Source organism: Rutidosis leptorrhynchoides, chromosome 8 (assembly GCF_046630445.1).
Source record: "Rutidosis leptorrhynchoides isolate AG116_Rl617_1_P2 chromosome 8, CSIRO_AGI_Rlap_v1, whole genome shotgun sequence".
Lineage (NCBI taxonomy): Eukaryota > Viridiplantae > Streptophyta > Magnoliopsida > Asterales > Asteraceae > Rutidosis > Rutidosis leptorrhynchoides.
The window spans coordinates 150,626,367-150,639,396 of NC_092340.1; the positions used below are offsets into that span (position 1 = coordinate 150,626,367).

General features: G+C 30.5%; 2 protein-coding genes across 2 annotated transcripts; both read right to left on the reverse strand.

The window, feature by feature from the left end:
* Positions 1–1,405: 1,405 nt before the first annotated feature.
* On the reverse strand, positions 1,406–2,628 carry LOC139863886 (protein FAR1-RELATED SEQUENCE 5-like). Its single transcript, XM_071852488.1, has 2 exons — positions 2,200–2,628; positions 1,406–1,930 (listed from the first exon to the last, which is right to left on the reverse strand). Exons 1-2 carry the CDS (start codon positions 2,626–2,628, stop codon positions 1,406–1,408), a joined length of 954 nt encoding a protein of 317 aa, XP_071708589.1.
* Positions 2,629–2,679: 51 nt separating this feature from the next.
* Positions 2,680–5,132, reverse strand: LOC139863888 (protein FAR1-RELATED SEQUENCE 5-like). The gene is made up of 4 exons (XM_071852489.1): positions 4,955–5,132; positions 3,415–4,345; positions 3,027–3,285; positions 2,680–2,778 (listed from the first exon to the last, which is right to left on the reverse strand). Exons 1-4 carry the CDS (start codon positions 5,130–5,132, stop codon positions 2,680–2,682), a joined length of 1,467 nt encoding a protein of 488 aa, XP_071708590.1.
* Between the last annotated feature and the right edge of the window lie 7,898 nt (positions 5,133–13,030).

The window sequence follows — 13,030 nt, forward strand, 5'->3', positions numbered from 1 at the left end:
CATGCCAACATGTATAGTGGTAAGAAAAATTAATAAATTGAACATATACATAAAAAATTTATTGATGAAAAGAAAACTGAATGCTATCTAACATAATTATGAAAAAAAATATAGGCACCCGATTATATGAAACATAACAGAATACTCAATATACATAAAGATGCTTTCAACACAAATGTGGAGGATTATCTGAAGGGAAGAAATTTGAATGAGGATATGAGAGGATATGATCTGGTAAGAAATAAAACAAGTACGGTATATGTTATTCTCATACGAGTGCTACTTATTTTTATTATAAAAACATACTGAAATGATAAATTGCTGGTAATGTTCCCGGTATGCAAATCAAATCACTTTTACCTATTGTGCTTCAATCTTAACACTGGTGTTCTGGAGATTATCAATAATTCAGCAAAAAAAGAAAACTTGAAAACAAAATATGGAAATGTTCCAAAAAGATTTGTAAGTACTATTTATGTAGGTACATATTGAAAAATATATATAACTAATACATCAATGTTGACTTAGGTGACCTCGTTGAAAGGATATCTAGAAAAGAAAGGTAACAAGAAAGCAGCTGAAAAGATTGGATCAGGTACAACCGAGCTACAAATGGCCTGGAGAACAAATGACAATAAAATTGACTGTGGGGTTTTCTTAATGCGACACATGGAAACATACAAAGGTGAATATCCATGGAACAGTGAGCACCAACAGACGAGGAAATGCAGATTAGGTGTTTAAATGAACTGCGAGTAAAGTACGGAGTGAAGATATTGAGCGATAAAGGAAATATATATTGGCCTGAGTTGGATGCAAGAAGAAAAGAGTATGAAAAAAATCATGATGAAAAAAAAAGATGAAGAAGTTAAAAGAAGGGATAGACAAGGCCTTAAAAATGAAAATTTGACTGTTTTAGGAAGGAATGAATTGATGTAAGAGGAAACAATGTTTTTGTGATTCATATAATCTGAAACAACTATTATGAAATGTATGTAAATGTACCTGATGCATGAAACAAGTAGTATAAAACATACGTGATGTATGAATGTTGGAAGTGTTATATAAAAAATTGTTTGATAGATAAACGATTACCAAAAATGCAAATTTTTAAAAATAATTATTGATTAAAAAAACATTAAGTTAAAATACATATAATGTAAGATGCATATAAAAAAAATACAATGCATGTAATGTATGTTATTGTAATATAAATATTTTTAAAATCATTACTCCGTATTAGTTAAAAAAAACATATTAAGATACATGATACTATGTATTAAACTGAATGATATAAAAAATATTCAGAAGTATTGATAAAACTCAAAGTCTAAGTAAAAACAAATAGTTCTTTAATCATCAACATATTAAACTCACATAACATGTACGTTAAAAAAAAATGTGCTTAATCATCATAGTCTTCGCCTTTGTCTGAATAAACATCTTCGTCATCACCCTCGGAATCAGAAAACTCTGTATCAAGGTCTGCAGTGCAAGTACGAACATTATGAACAATCCCATTACAATGATGGCACATTCTCCTATTTACAGAAGAATTACTGGCAGCCACTTCTCGAGCACTTTTATACCTTTTACTACTGCATTGACCTTTGTTTAGAAAGACAACTGGAGCACGAACCTTTACATTACTTGGCTTTGAAAATCCTAAAACATTCTCAATTTGTTGAACCTTTGTAACTGAAGAATATTGGTCAGGGATGGAAGGTGCAAATTCTTTAACAAAGCCATCAAACTTATCACTAAAAAGCTGGAGTATTTCTTTGTCATTCTTACAATTAGAAATAACTCTCCTAAAAGTATTGAAAAGATGTTTGGTAATCATGTAGGCATCAGAATGGCAATTAACACCACCAAAAATAACATTCAAAGACTCAGATGCATCTCTAGTCCACCTCCTCAATATGTGTTGCTTAGGAATTTTAAAAATGTCATTAATTTCATAAACATGAAATATGTGACGACACAAACGACTTTCACGGTTGAACAACAGACACAAACAATGTGCTTCACCAGATAGAGAATCAAGAGATATCTGAGGGAAATATATATATATATATATATATATATATATATATATATATATATATATATATATATATATATATATATATATAAACAAAAACAAAAAGGAACATAAATAACATAAACAAAACAGAAAAAAAAAATGAAAAAACTAACCTTGTAAATCATTTTCTTATGAGGAGGAATGAACTTTTCCTGAACTTCAATAATCTTTTTAAGTTCATCATCACCATCAGCAACACAACTTATTTGAGAACACATTTTATCATATTGAAAAATTTCATCTTGAACTAACAAAAAAAAGGTGGGAGTGTACACGTCTCTTGCATGAAGCTCAATCGACTTAATAGTTCTACACTTAATAGATCTGCTTTCCATTTGAGAATCTATCAATCTGGTATTATGACCCTGCTTATCCATGGCAGCATCAAATCTAGAAAAGAAATCAACTAACTTTGAATGCTTATTTTTGCATTTAGAGAAAAACGAATTCTCACTTTCAGATAATGAGGATGTTCGCATTAAGCCATTCATTGGTACATCTCTAAAAAAGCAAGGAATCCACATCTCCTTGATTGCATACATATCGTCAAACCACTTTGCACCATCTAACTCAAAATCTTAAATTAACGACTTTCAATGTCTTTCAAAAGATGAAACAGACATTTCTTTGTTCCAAAATATGTAATTCATATGTTTGCGGAAAACTTTATTATTATACAAAACATAACCAACCTGAAAAACAAATGTAAAAAAACAAAAAATATTAAGATACATCATATGAATATTAACAAAAACAAAATAACTTAGTATTGAAAAAACAAATAGATATTAAAAATACAACATATGAATGATAACAAAAAAACGAATAAAAAGTTACCATTTAATTTAAGAAAATATAAAAAAACAGGAGATGAATGATAAAAAAATAAAATAAAATAAATATACATAAAAAGTTACATGTTCTTTAAAATAAAAGTTACCTTATCCTTTAACTTCTGACTGATGTGCCACATACATAATCTGTGTTTTGCAGTTTTAAACTTCTCAGCCACCGCTTCCAACACTGCAGGGTCTTGATCAGTAGTAACCAAACCAGGTTCATTAGAGAAAGTTTTTAGAAAACAGTCAATAAACCATTTGTACAAATCAATAGTTTCACGCGATAGCAATGCAGCACCAAAAATAACAAGCTTCTTGTGATTATCAATACCAGTGATAGGAACAAATCTCATATTATACCTGGAAAAAAAATAATACAAAAAACAACATTAAGAGCTAACATACAACTAAAGAATGTTAAACAAAAACAAGTTCAAATAAAAACCTAAAATAAATAAAAACAAAATAAAAAAAATAAAAAAAAATTACCTATTGGTACCATATGTTGCATCAAATGACACAATGTCACCAAATTCTTTGTAATTCATTTTAGAAAACTGATCAGCCCAAAAAACACCAGTTAAACAACCTTCTTCATCACATCTATACTCGCAAGTAAAATCAGGTAAAACCTCCTTCTTCCTAAGCAGATTTTCAATGACAATGTGAGCATCAGTTTCATAAATATGCCTTAGCAAATCACGCCTATAATTTTTGTAATCTACATTAGTAGGACCAACCATATCATAACCACCACTAATATCACAGTTAATATGATGAGCAAGCATAGGTCCAATATTAGACTTCGAAGCAAGATCCTGAACAAAGTTCATATCAAAATACTGCATCTTTCTCTTCTTATTCAGCGAATTCTTATTAGCTTCATAAACAAGCTTATGATTGTGCCCCTCAAAAAACTTGAAAATGAATATCTTACCATTTTCATATTTACACCTTAGACTAGCCTCACAACCACACTTAATTATTGAAGACTTACGGTTAGCAAATTTAGGAGGTTTATTTGAAGAATGTTCATCATTAACCTGATTATCAACAACTTCTTTACCTATCCTAGATTGGCATTTCGATATATCAACATGATTAGAAACAACACAGGGTTCATTAACAAGAGTATCAATAGCTAATCTTTTAGGAACACCCGACTTGATACACCTGAACACAACGTAATTCATAGTACCATCAGCCAACCTATTAAATGAAGCTTTCTTGACATCAAATTCAGCATAACTCTCATAAAAATGCAAGCAATGATCATAAGAAGGATAAACAGAATCAATAACAGGCTTTAATGCATCAGGAACTACTGGAAACCATAACCTAGAACCATTTGGAGTTCGATGCTCAACTGAACTCAGTATATGATTATATTCATCAATAACAGGGGAAGCATTCAGAACATCTGTAAAAGAAAAAAAAACGTAAGTAAGAACAATAAAAAAATATTAACATACATATGATGTACCATAATAAGTAACGCGAGAACATGAAAAAGTAACAAAAGTTTTAGATCGAAAAGTAAAATGCATCTGATGTATGATAAGATCTAAGAAAGATAACATAAATTATGAATACGAATTAAACAAATAACACACATATGACGTATGTTAATATAATGATAAAAACAGTATTGTATTACAGTAAATTGCATCTTATGTATGATAATATCTCACGATAAATCAAAATAATGTATAGGTATTAAACAAATAACATACATATGACGTGTGTTAATATAATGATAAAAACAGTATAATGCATCTGATGTATAATAATATCTAAAAGAAAATTAAATATTATATAGGTAATAAACAATAACATACCTATGATGTATGTTTATATATTGATGAAAACAGTATTGTATTACAGTATAATGCATCTGATGTATGATAACATGTAAAGATAAAACACATATTGTATAGGTATTAAACAATAACATACATACAAAGTATGATAATATATTGATGAAAACAGTATTGGATTCTATAAAATTGAGAATAAAACAGCAACATACATTGAATGAATGATAGTAGAAAAAGTAAAATAAAACAGTAAAAGATGAAAATTAAATAATTATTAAACTTAGCAGATGAATCAGAGATATCGATTCCAGAAACATTAGGAGATACAGGATGATTAATACTCATCGAAGAAACTGAATCAACTGCAGAATAATTGGATGAGGAAGTCATTGAATGAATTGAGGTAGACGACGCAGAATGAACTATAAAACGATCAATTAAAGATCAATAAATTGAAGGATGACGACGATGAAACAATGAATTCAATATGAAGGAAGAGAACGACGAATAATGAATCCAAAAAAAATAACTGAAAATTGAATTAACGGATCAGTAATTTAAAAAATAATAAAACGAAAAAGAAAAATAAAAATATAAAAAGGAAAAGATAGAAGTACCCTTACCTCTGTAAATTACCTTGAACAGAAAATAAAATAAGGGAAGAAGGAAGAACGGCGACGATGAGAAAAGGATAACAAGATCGACGACGTAGAGCTGCTTATCCCCTTATCGCTGGACATACAGCTTAGCGCTGGATCACAACCCGATATAATTTAGTATATATATATATATATATATATATATATATAATAATAAAAATAATAATAATAATAATAATAATAATGATAATAATAATAATAATAATAATAAATTACTATTACTGTTACTATTACTAATTACTAATATTACTAAAAGGGTAGTTTGCCATTTTAATTGTTAGATTGTCGTTTAACATTTTTTTATTCAAAAACGATAGGAAGAGCTGCATGAAGTTGAGCCTTGGCCCAAGGCCTTATTTCTAGTTAATAATATACAGAAAAGTTCCTTTATGTAGATTTTTCTGTGACGTTACTCGTTACTTAGGATATCACTGTCTAAACTAGTTGTTGAATCGTCGCTTCGCGTCGGGAGTTCGATTTTCAATGTATTTTATTGCGTTTAGTTTGTAAAATTATTTCGTGGCTAAAGAATGATGTCGTTGAAGCGCAACTCGAGTCGAACTAAAAGGTATAACCCATGAAAATTTTAAATGTTATTTTAAATTAACAATATATGTCCATCTCCGCGTTTAGCTATGTAGTTATCGACTTTTAAAAAATTAACGCAAAATCAACGTGTATGAAAAATACCCAAATTTTTTAGCGTTTTTTAAAAAGTGTCCGTTTTGCGTATAGTTAATGACATTGTATTCCTAATATTATTTCGAGTTTAACGATGGTGTCGGAAAAATGTAACTCGTTGCGAGCGAGAAGATATGACCCGTTGAATATTTGAGTGGAGTTTATTTAAGATTTTTTATGAAAATGGTTATTTGACACTTTACCTGTGACGATCTGGAAATTTCCGACCAAATTTAAACTTTATCTTTATATTATTCCGACACGATAAGTAAAGTTTGTTAAGTTAAATCTCAAGAATTTTAAATTGTGTTCATACATTCATTATAACCTCGACCAAATTCCGACGATTCACGAACCGTTATATATAAATAAATATGTAAATATATGTATATATATATATATATATATATATATATATATATATATATTATAACTTAAAAATATTAATAAAGTATTAAACGTATAATACTTTACATGAACTTATTAGTTTCAATATGTTTATCGATGGAATTAGAAGATAATATCAAATGATTGATTTATCAGATACATTGTGATATGATTACGGGTCTATGTTATAAGGTCCACTGTGATTTAAGAAATCTATTCTTTTTGACGACATTCAGAAAATGGTAAAGTGATTTATAAGTAAGAACGTGGAGTGTAAATAACTTAGATGTTGGATATCGAAAAGTTAAGTAACTCGACATTTTTCATTAAGATTATTTCATACGTTTATTTAACCTTTGAACTTTATCGCATGCTTCACCAATAGACTGTAATTTAAAAACTTGAAACCTATTATGAAAATATATGATTTTACTTTTCTAAAACGTTTTATGATATAATGATTTCCATTATTTTAACCTTTAAACAAAATGCTTCTTAAATATATTTCGTTTTGGAAAACAAAATTATCATATTTATTTGATTTAGTTTCAAACGTACAAAGACGTTTTCAGTTTAAAAAGAACTTTATTATTAAAACGTATATAACTTTTATAAATATCTAGAACCACTTTTAACAACTCATTACTTAACCAGTATGATAAAGATAACGATATTTATGTTTTATTTTATTAAATATATATAACGATTTAAATTAATATTATATATATTTATACACGTATTATACGTACATAGTTTTATACTTTTACTATACTTAAACTTTACCTTTACTTTATTTTTACTTTACCTTAACTTTAATAATTCATACTTTAATAATTCACTTTAATAATTCATACTTTCATAATTCACTTTAATAATTCATACTTTAATAATTCATACTTTAATCATTCACTTTAATAATTCATACTTTAATAATTCATACTTTAATAATTCACTTTAATAATTCAAAAATCTATTATAAATAGAATTCAATAGGTTTCATTATTTGATAGAAACTTGAAAATATTTTCTCTAAACTCTCTCAATCGATTTACATATATATATATATTTACTCCGTATTATTTCAAGATATTATCAATATACATAAAATATTATGACGGAGTGCTGTCCGAGTGATTTCGAAATTGTTTTTCGAGCGGGATAGAGCTAACGAAATTATGGGTTAAAGCTATGGAGGTTATGGGTATGGTTCGGGAGTATTCCTCGTGAGTCAAACTAGTGTTTATCATCTCCGTTGCGTCTACGTACTTTTCCTGCAATATTGAATCTCAATATTGATACGTTCGTGAATCCAAGGCCAACATTGCACTTCTTCAATGACGTCATATGTATTTTTACTACCAAATACAGTATTGTGAGTTTCATTTGCTCCCTTTTTAATTGTTTTTGCAATATATATTTTTGGGCTGAGAATACATGCGCTGTTTTATAAATGTTTTACGAAATAGGCACAAGTACTAAAACTAATTCTACGTGGGTTTAAACCAGAAATATACCCTTAGCTTGGTAACATTAAACTACTTGTCTATGTACGGTAGGTCGAATCCTAAAGATAGATCTATTGGGCCTGACAAACCCCATCCTGACTATGGGGTGCTTTAGTACTTCGAGGTTATTTTAAACACACCTGATCTGGTGTACTTCAGAGGGTAAAACATGAATGTTAAGGCTTGTTACCGGGTGCCTACAACTTATAGAATACTTTTATACACTTGCGAGTGTACATATATTTATAAACGGAAATCTTGTGGTCTATTAATATATTGAAATGATTGTTATGATAAACCTATGAACTCACCAACCTTTTGGTTGACACTTTAAAGCATGTTTATTCTCAGGTATTAAAAAAATCTTCCGCTGTGCATTAGCTCATTTTAAGGATATTACTTGGAGTCATTCATGGCATATTTTGAAAGACGTTGTATTCAAGTCATTGAGTTCATCAAGATTATTTTTAAGTTAATTATAGTTGGATGTATTATGAAATGGTGTGCATACCGTCAATTTTCGTTGTAAAGAAAGTTTGTTTTTTAAAAACGAATGCAATGTTTGTAAAATGTATCATATAGAGGTCAAATACCTCGCGATGTAATCAACTATTGTGAATCGTTTATAATGTATATGAACGGGTCCTTTCAGTTGGTATTAGAGCGGTGGTCTTAGCGAACCAGGTCTGCATTAGTGTGTCTAACTGATAGTCGTTAGGATGCATAAGTGAGTTTGGACTTCAACCGTGTCTGCATGTCAAAAGTTTCGCTTATCATTTTTGTCGGAAATCATCTGCTTATCATCTTTAGGAAATTACCTGCTTATTATTCTTAGTCTAGACACCTTTTACTGCATTGATTGCATGAATAAGTGTATAGACAAAATTCATATCTTAGCGTATCTGTTACTGTAGACCTTGCCTGATATCTCTCGTAAATTTCTCCGTAATTTAAGGGATCCTGGCACTATATATGTAACGTCCTCCCAATAGGGTCTGGAAGGAACGTCACTAATATCAAAACATACCAACATATTATAATAAACGAGAAAAATACTAAATGATGAATTTAACTTTAATGAGTACGCAGCGGAAAATGAAATGTCGTTACAATGACAGGAATAACAATAACGTAAATGTTCACATGTAGAAGTAATAAATGCGATATCTCTTGATCCTATGTCCAAGTAGCATCACATAAGCAGTAAGTATAAGAGCTTGAATCAAACAGCACCTGAGACAAAACATGCTAAAGTGTCAACCAAAAAGGTTGAGTGAAGTTCATAGGTTTAACAAAAAGTTTGTCGTTGTTTTAGACCACAAGATTTAGTTTGTAAAGTTGATCTCCCGCAGGATCAAAAAGTTATGCCAATGCGTGATATTTAGACTAAACGTTCAAGTTTGCCCCATGACAAGTTGTGTCTGTCGTCGGTTTAATTTCATTATTAAGTAATACAATGACTTGGTCAAATGTATCGGGGACGTTACTCCCGATAGGCCTACCTCCAATAATTAAGCATGCAGCAGCAATTAAAAATATCACTGTAGGGACTTAGTCGGACATAGCCGGGTATAGCATAGTTTAACAGTTTGGTACTTGTGTCTAAATTGTAAAAAATAAAAACAGCATGTGTCTCACCCCAAGTAAAGTAAGTAAGTTTGCTAGCAATAAAGAGGGGCTATGAATTCACCTTAGTAAGTAGAGAGAGAGTTATTCCTCGGAATAAAGAGTTGAACGAGTAAGCAGGAAAGTCAACCTATTGACATTTAAGAGTAGTTAAGTGTTTTGCCCATGTTTAAGTTTAAGTATGTGTTTAAGTATAGTTTGTTTTACTAAGTTTCTATTCCTAGTAAGTTACTATTTTTATAAAGTTTCCATTTTTAGAAAGTTTCTTATTTTACTAAGTTTCTATGACTAGAGAGTTTCTACTTTTATCAGTGTTTTCCATTTTAGGATACTTGCCGTATTAGATAAGCTTCCAATCACCCCTTTCCCTTCGAATGGCTAATTTAGATCTAGGGGCTTGAGCTATAGGACCCTTTAAATCGGAAATCCAAACCCTCTGCCTAGAATCTCATAGAAACCATTCGTCAAGAAAGTTCGAAGATCTATACATCTCTAATACATATCCCAAAATGTTTTTATGTTACAATATAAGTAGTAGGTTATAGGTGCTAGTAATAGTAATAGTGTATACATGTTATTTATTTTATTTTTAATTGCATATAATTTATAACATTATTTACATATTTCGGTAAAAATAATAACCGAAGTAAAAAGTAAAAAGTAAAAAGTAAAAAAAATAAAAAGTAAGAAAAGAATACTTACTAGTAGTAATTCTTCAAAGAGAGAATGAGAGAAATTTTGGTGTGAGTTTGAATGAGAAATGAGGGGTATTTATACTTGAAAAAATTAGGTAAAAAGAATAAAATAATTAAAAGAAAAAAAATATTTAATTCTTAATGGGATTTTAAAATTAAAAAGTATTAAATGTTCGGTCATGGGATAATGCACAAAATAAAATAATAAAAGTAGTTTTTTCATTACAATTTTTAATTAAAAAGTAATTTATTTATTTATTTATTTATTTATTTATTTATTTTTATTTATTTTAAGGATTTTTTTTTATGTAAATAAACAAATTTATTTAATGTTTTTCTAAGAATATTTGTCAATAATATTTTATTTTATTTTTTTTATTTAATTAATAAATACAAATTTTGTATAAAAATAATAAATAATTCGGTATTTTGTATTTTTAATAATAATTATGATTTTAATTATTAAACTATAGCTTTAGTAAGTTTGTAAATATTATTACATTTATATATAATTGGATTTATTATATAGTTAAATATATAATACATTAAATAAATAATAAAAGTGATACAAAGTTTATATACTTAGTTAAATTATGTCAAATTATATAAATTAATAATATATTATTTATTTAAGCGTACATTGTTGACTAAAAATTACTATTCGGTCAATATTTAATTGTATATAACAACCCTTAATACATATAGTCAAACATATAACCCTAGGGTTAATTCAGAAATTTAAAAGTCGAAAAGTGAGGGTTGTTACAGTACCTCCCCGTTAATAAAAACTTCGTCCCGAAGTTTTAGGTAGACATCTCGGATGCATCAGCGGTTGAGAAGAGATGGGGATATTTCTGTTTCATTTGGTCTTCACGTTCCCAGGTATACTCGAGGCCACGTCGTGAATTCCAACAGATCTTAACAATAGGTATGGTGCTTTGTTTTAAGCGTTTAGCAGATCGGTCCATGACTTCTACGGATTCCTCTATGAAGTGCATTTTATCATCAATGTGAATGTCATCTAAAGGAATAACGAGAGTGTCATCAGCGAGACACTTTTTAAGATTCGAGACATGAAATACGTCGTGTACGCTGCTAAGTTCAGCAGGTAATTCTAATCGATAAGCCACGGGTCCGATCCTTTCAGTAATTTTGAAGGGTCCAACAAAACGCGGACTTAGTTTGCTTCATTTACCAAAACGAACGACGCCTTTCCAAGGGGATACTTTCAACATGACTTTGTCACTAACTTGGAATTCCAAATCTTTCCGACCTTTATTAGCATAGCTCTTCTATCGACTGCGGGCAGTTTCTATTCGTTTCTTAATCTAAACTATCTTTTCGGTTGTCTCGTGTATGATTTCAGGACCAGTTAACTGTCTGTCCTCTAATTCATCCCAGCACAGTGGGGATCTACATTTTCGTCCGTATAAGGCCTCAAAAGGTGCAGCCTTAATACTTGAGTGGTAACTATTATTGTAAGAGAATTCAACCAAAGGCAAATGTCTATCCCAGCCTTTGCCGAAGTCGATAACACAAGCACGAAGCATATCTTCCAATGTTTGAATGGTTCGTTCACTTTGACCATCGGTTTGCGGATGATAAGCAGTACTCATGTCGAGTTGAGTTCCAAGAGCAGTTTGTAAGGATTTCCAGAATCTGGAAGTGAATCTACTATCGCGATCGGATATGATTGATATAGGAACACCATGACGAGAGACAATTTCTTTGATATACAGTTGTGACAATCTCTCCATCTTGTCGGTCTCCTTGATCGGTAAAAAATGAGCAGATTTAGTAAGACGATCTACTATGACCCATATAGTATCATTGCCACTAGAAGTCTTGGGCAATTTAGTAATATAGTCCATAGCGATACATTCCCACTTCCACTGCGGAATATCGGGTTGTGTCAACAGACCAGAAGGCTTTTGATGTTCAGCCTTGACTTTCAAACAAGTGAGACACTTACTAACATAAGTAGCAATGTCGGCTTTCATATTAGGCCACCAGTAGAATTCCTTCACATCGTGGTACATCTTACTGGAACCCGGATGAATAGAATACCTAGTCTTATGCGCTTCATCCAAGACTAGTTCACGGAGATTACCGAAGCGAGGAACCCAAATTCTGTTGCCAAAGTACCGTGTACCATTAGCTTTCACTTGGAGTTGGTTCTCGAAACCGATAGGTCCTTCACCTTCGATGAGTGTTGGTTTAATAGCTTCCAGTTGAGCTTCACAGATTCGTGATATAAGATTTGATTTGATTTTCAGGTTTAAGGCACGAACACATTTAACATCGTCTTTTCGACTGAGGGCATCGGCAACTACGTTTGCCTTGCCAGGATGATATTCCATCTTACAGTCATAATCATTCAATAACTCAAGGCATCTGCTTTGCCTCATATTCAGCTGTTTTTGATCAAAGATGTGTCGAAGACTTTTATGGTCAGTGTACACCATAAACTGGGTACCATATAGATAATGTCTCCATATCTTTAATGGAAATACCACGGCACCTAACTCAAGGTCGTGTGTGGTATAGTTCTCCTCGTGTTTCTTCAACTGTCTAGATGCGTAGGCAATAACCTTTTCACGTTGCATTAAAACACAACCAAAGCCTTGCTTTGAGGCATCGCAGTAAACAACAAAATTGTCAGTACCTTCAGGTAAAGAGAGAATCGGGGTTGTGGTCAACTTCTCTTTCAGAATCTTGAAAGCAGATTCTTGTTC

What these genes read in the sequence shown, in the direction of transcription:
- LOC139863886 (XM_071852488.1), bottom strand. Translation starts at nt 2,628, where the DNA reads ATGTATGCAATCAAGGAGATGTGGATTCCTTGCTTTTTTAGAGATGTA. An exon ending in ATAAGAAAATGATTTACAAG is followed by an intron (nt 1,931 to 2,199) that starts GTTAGTTTTTTC and finishes AAAATTCCTAAG; the next exon opens with CAACACATATTGAGGAGGTG.
- LOC139863888 (XM_071852489.1), bottom strand. Translation starts at nt 5,132, where the DNA reads ATGACTTCCTCATCCAATTATTCTGCAGTTGATTCAGTTTCTTCGATG. An exon ending in TCTACTATCATTCATTCAAT is followed by an intron (nt 4,346 to 4,954) that starts GTATGTTGCTGT and finishes TTTCTTTTACAG; the next exon opens with ATGTTCTGAATGCTTCCCCT. An exon ending in GTCAGAAGTTAAAGGATAAG is followed by an intron (nt 2,779 to 3,026) that starts GTAACTTTTATT and finishes TTTGTTTTTCAG; the next exon opens with GTTGGTTATGTTTTGTATAA.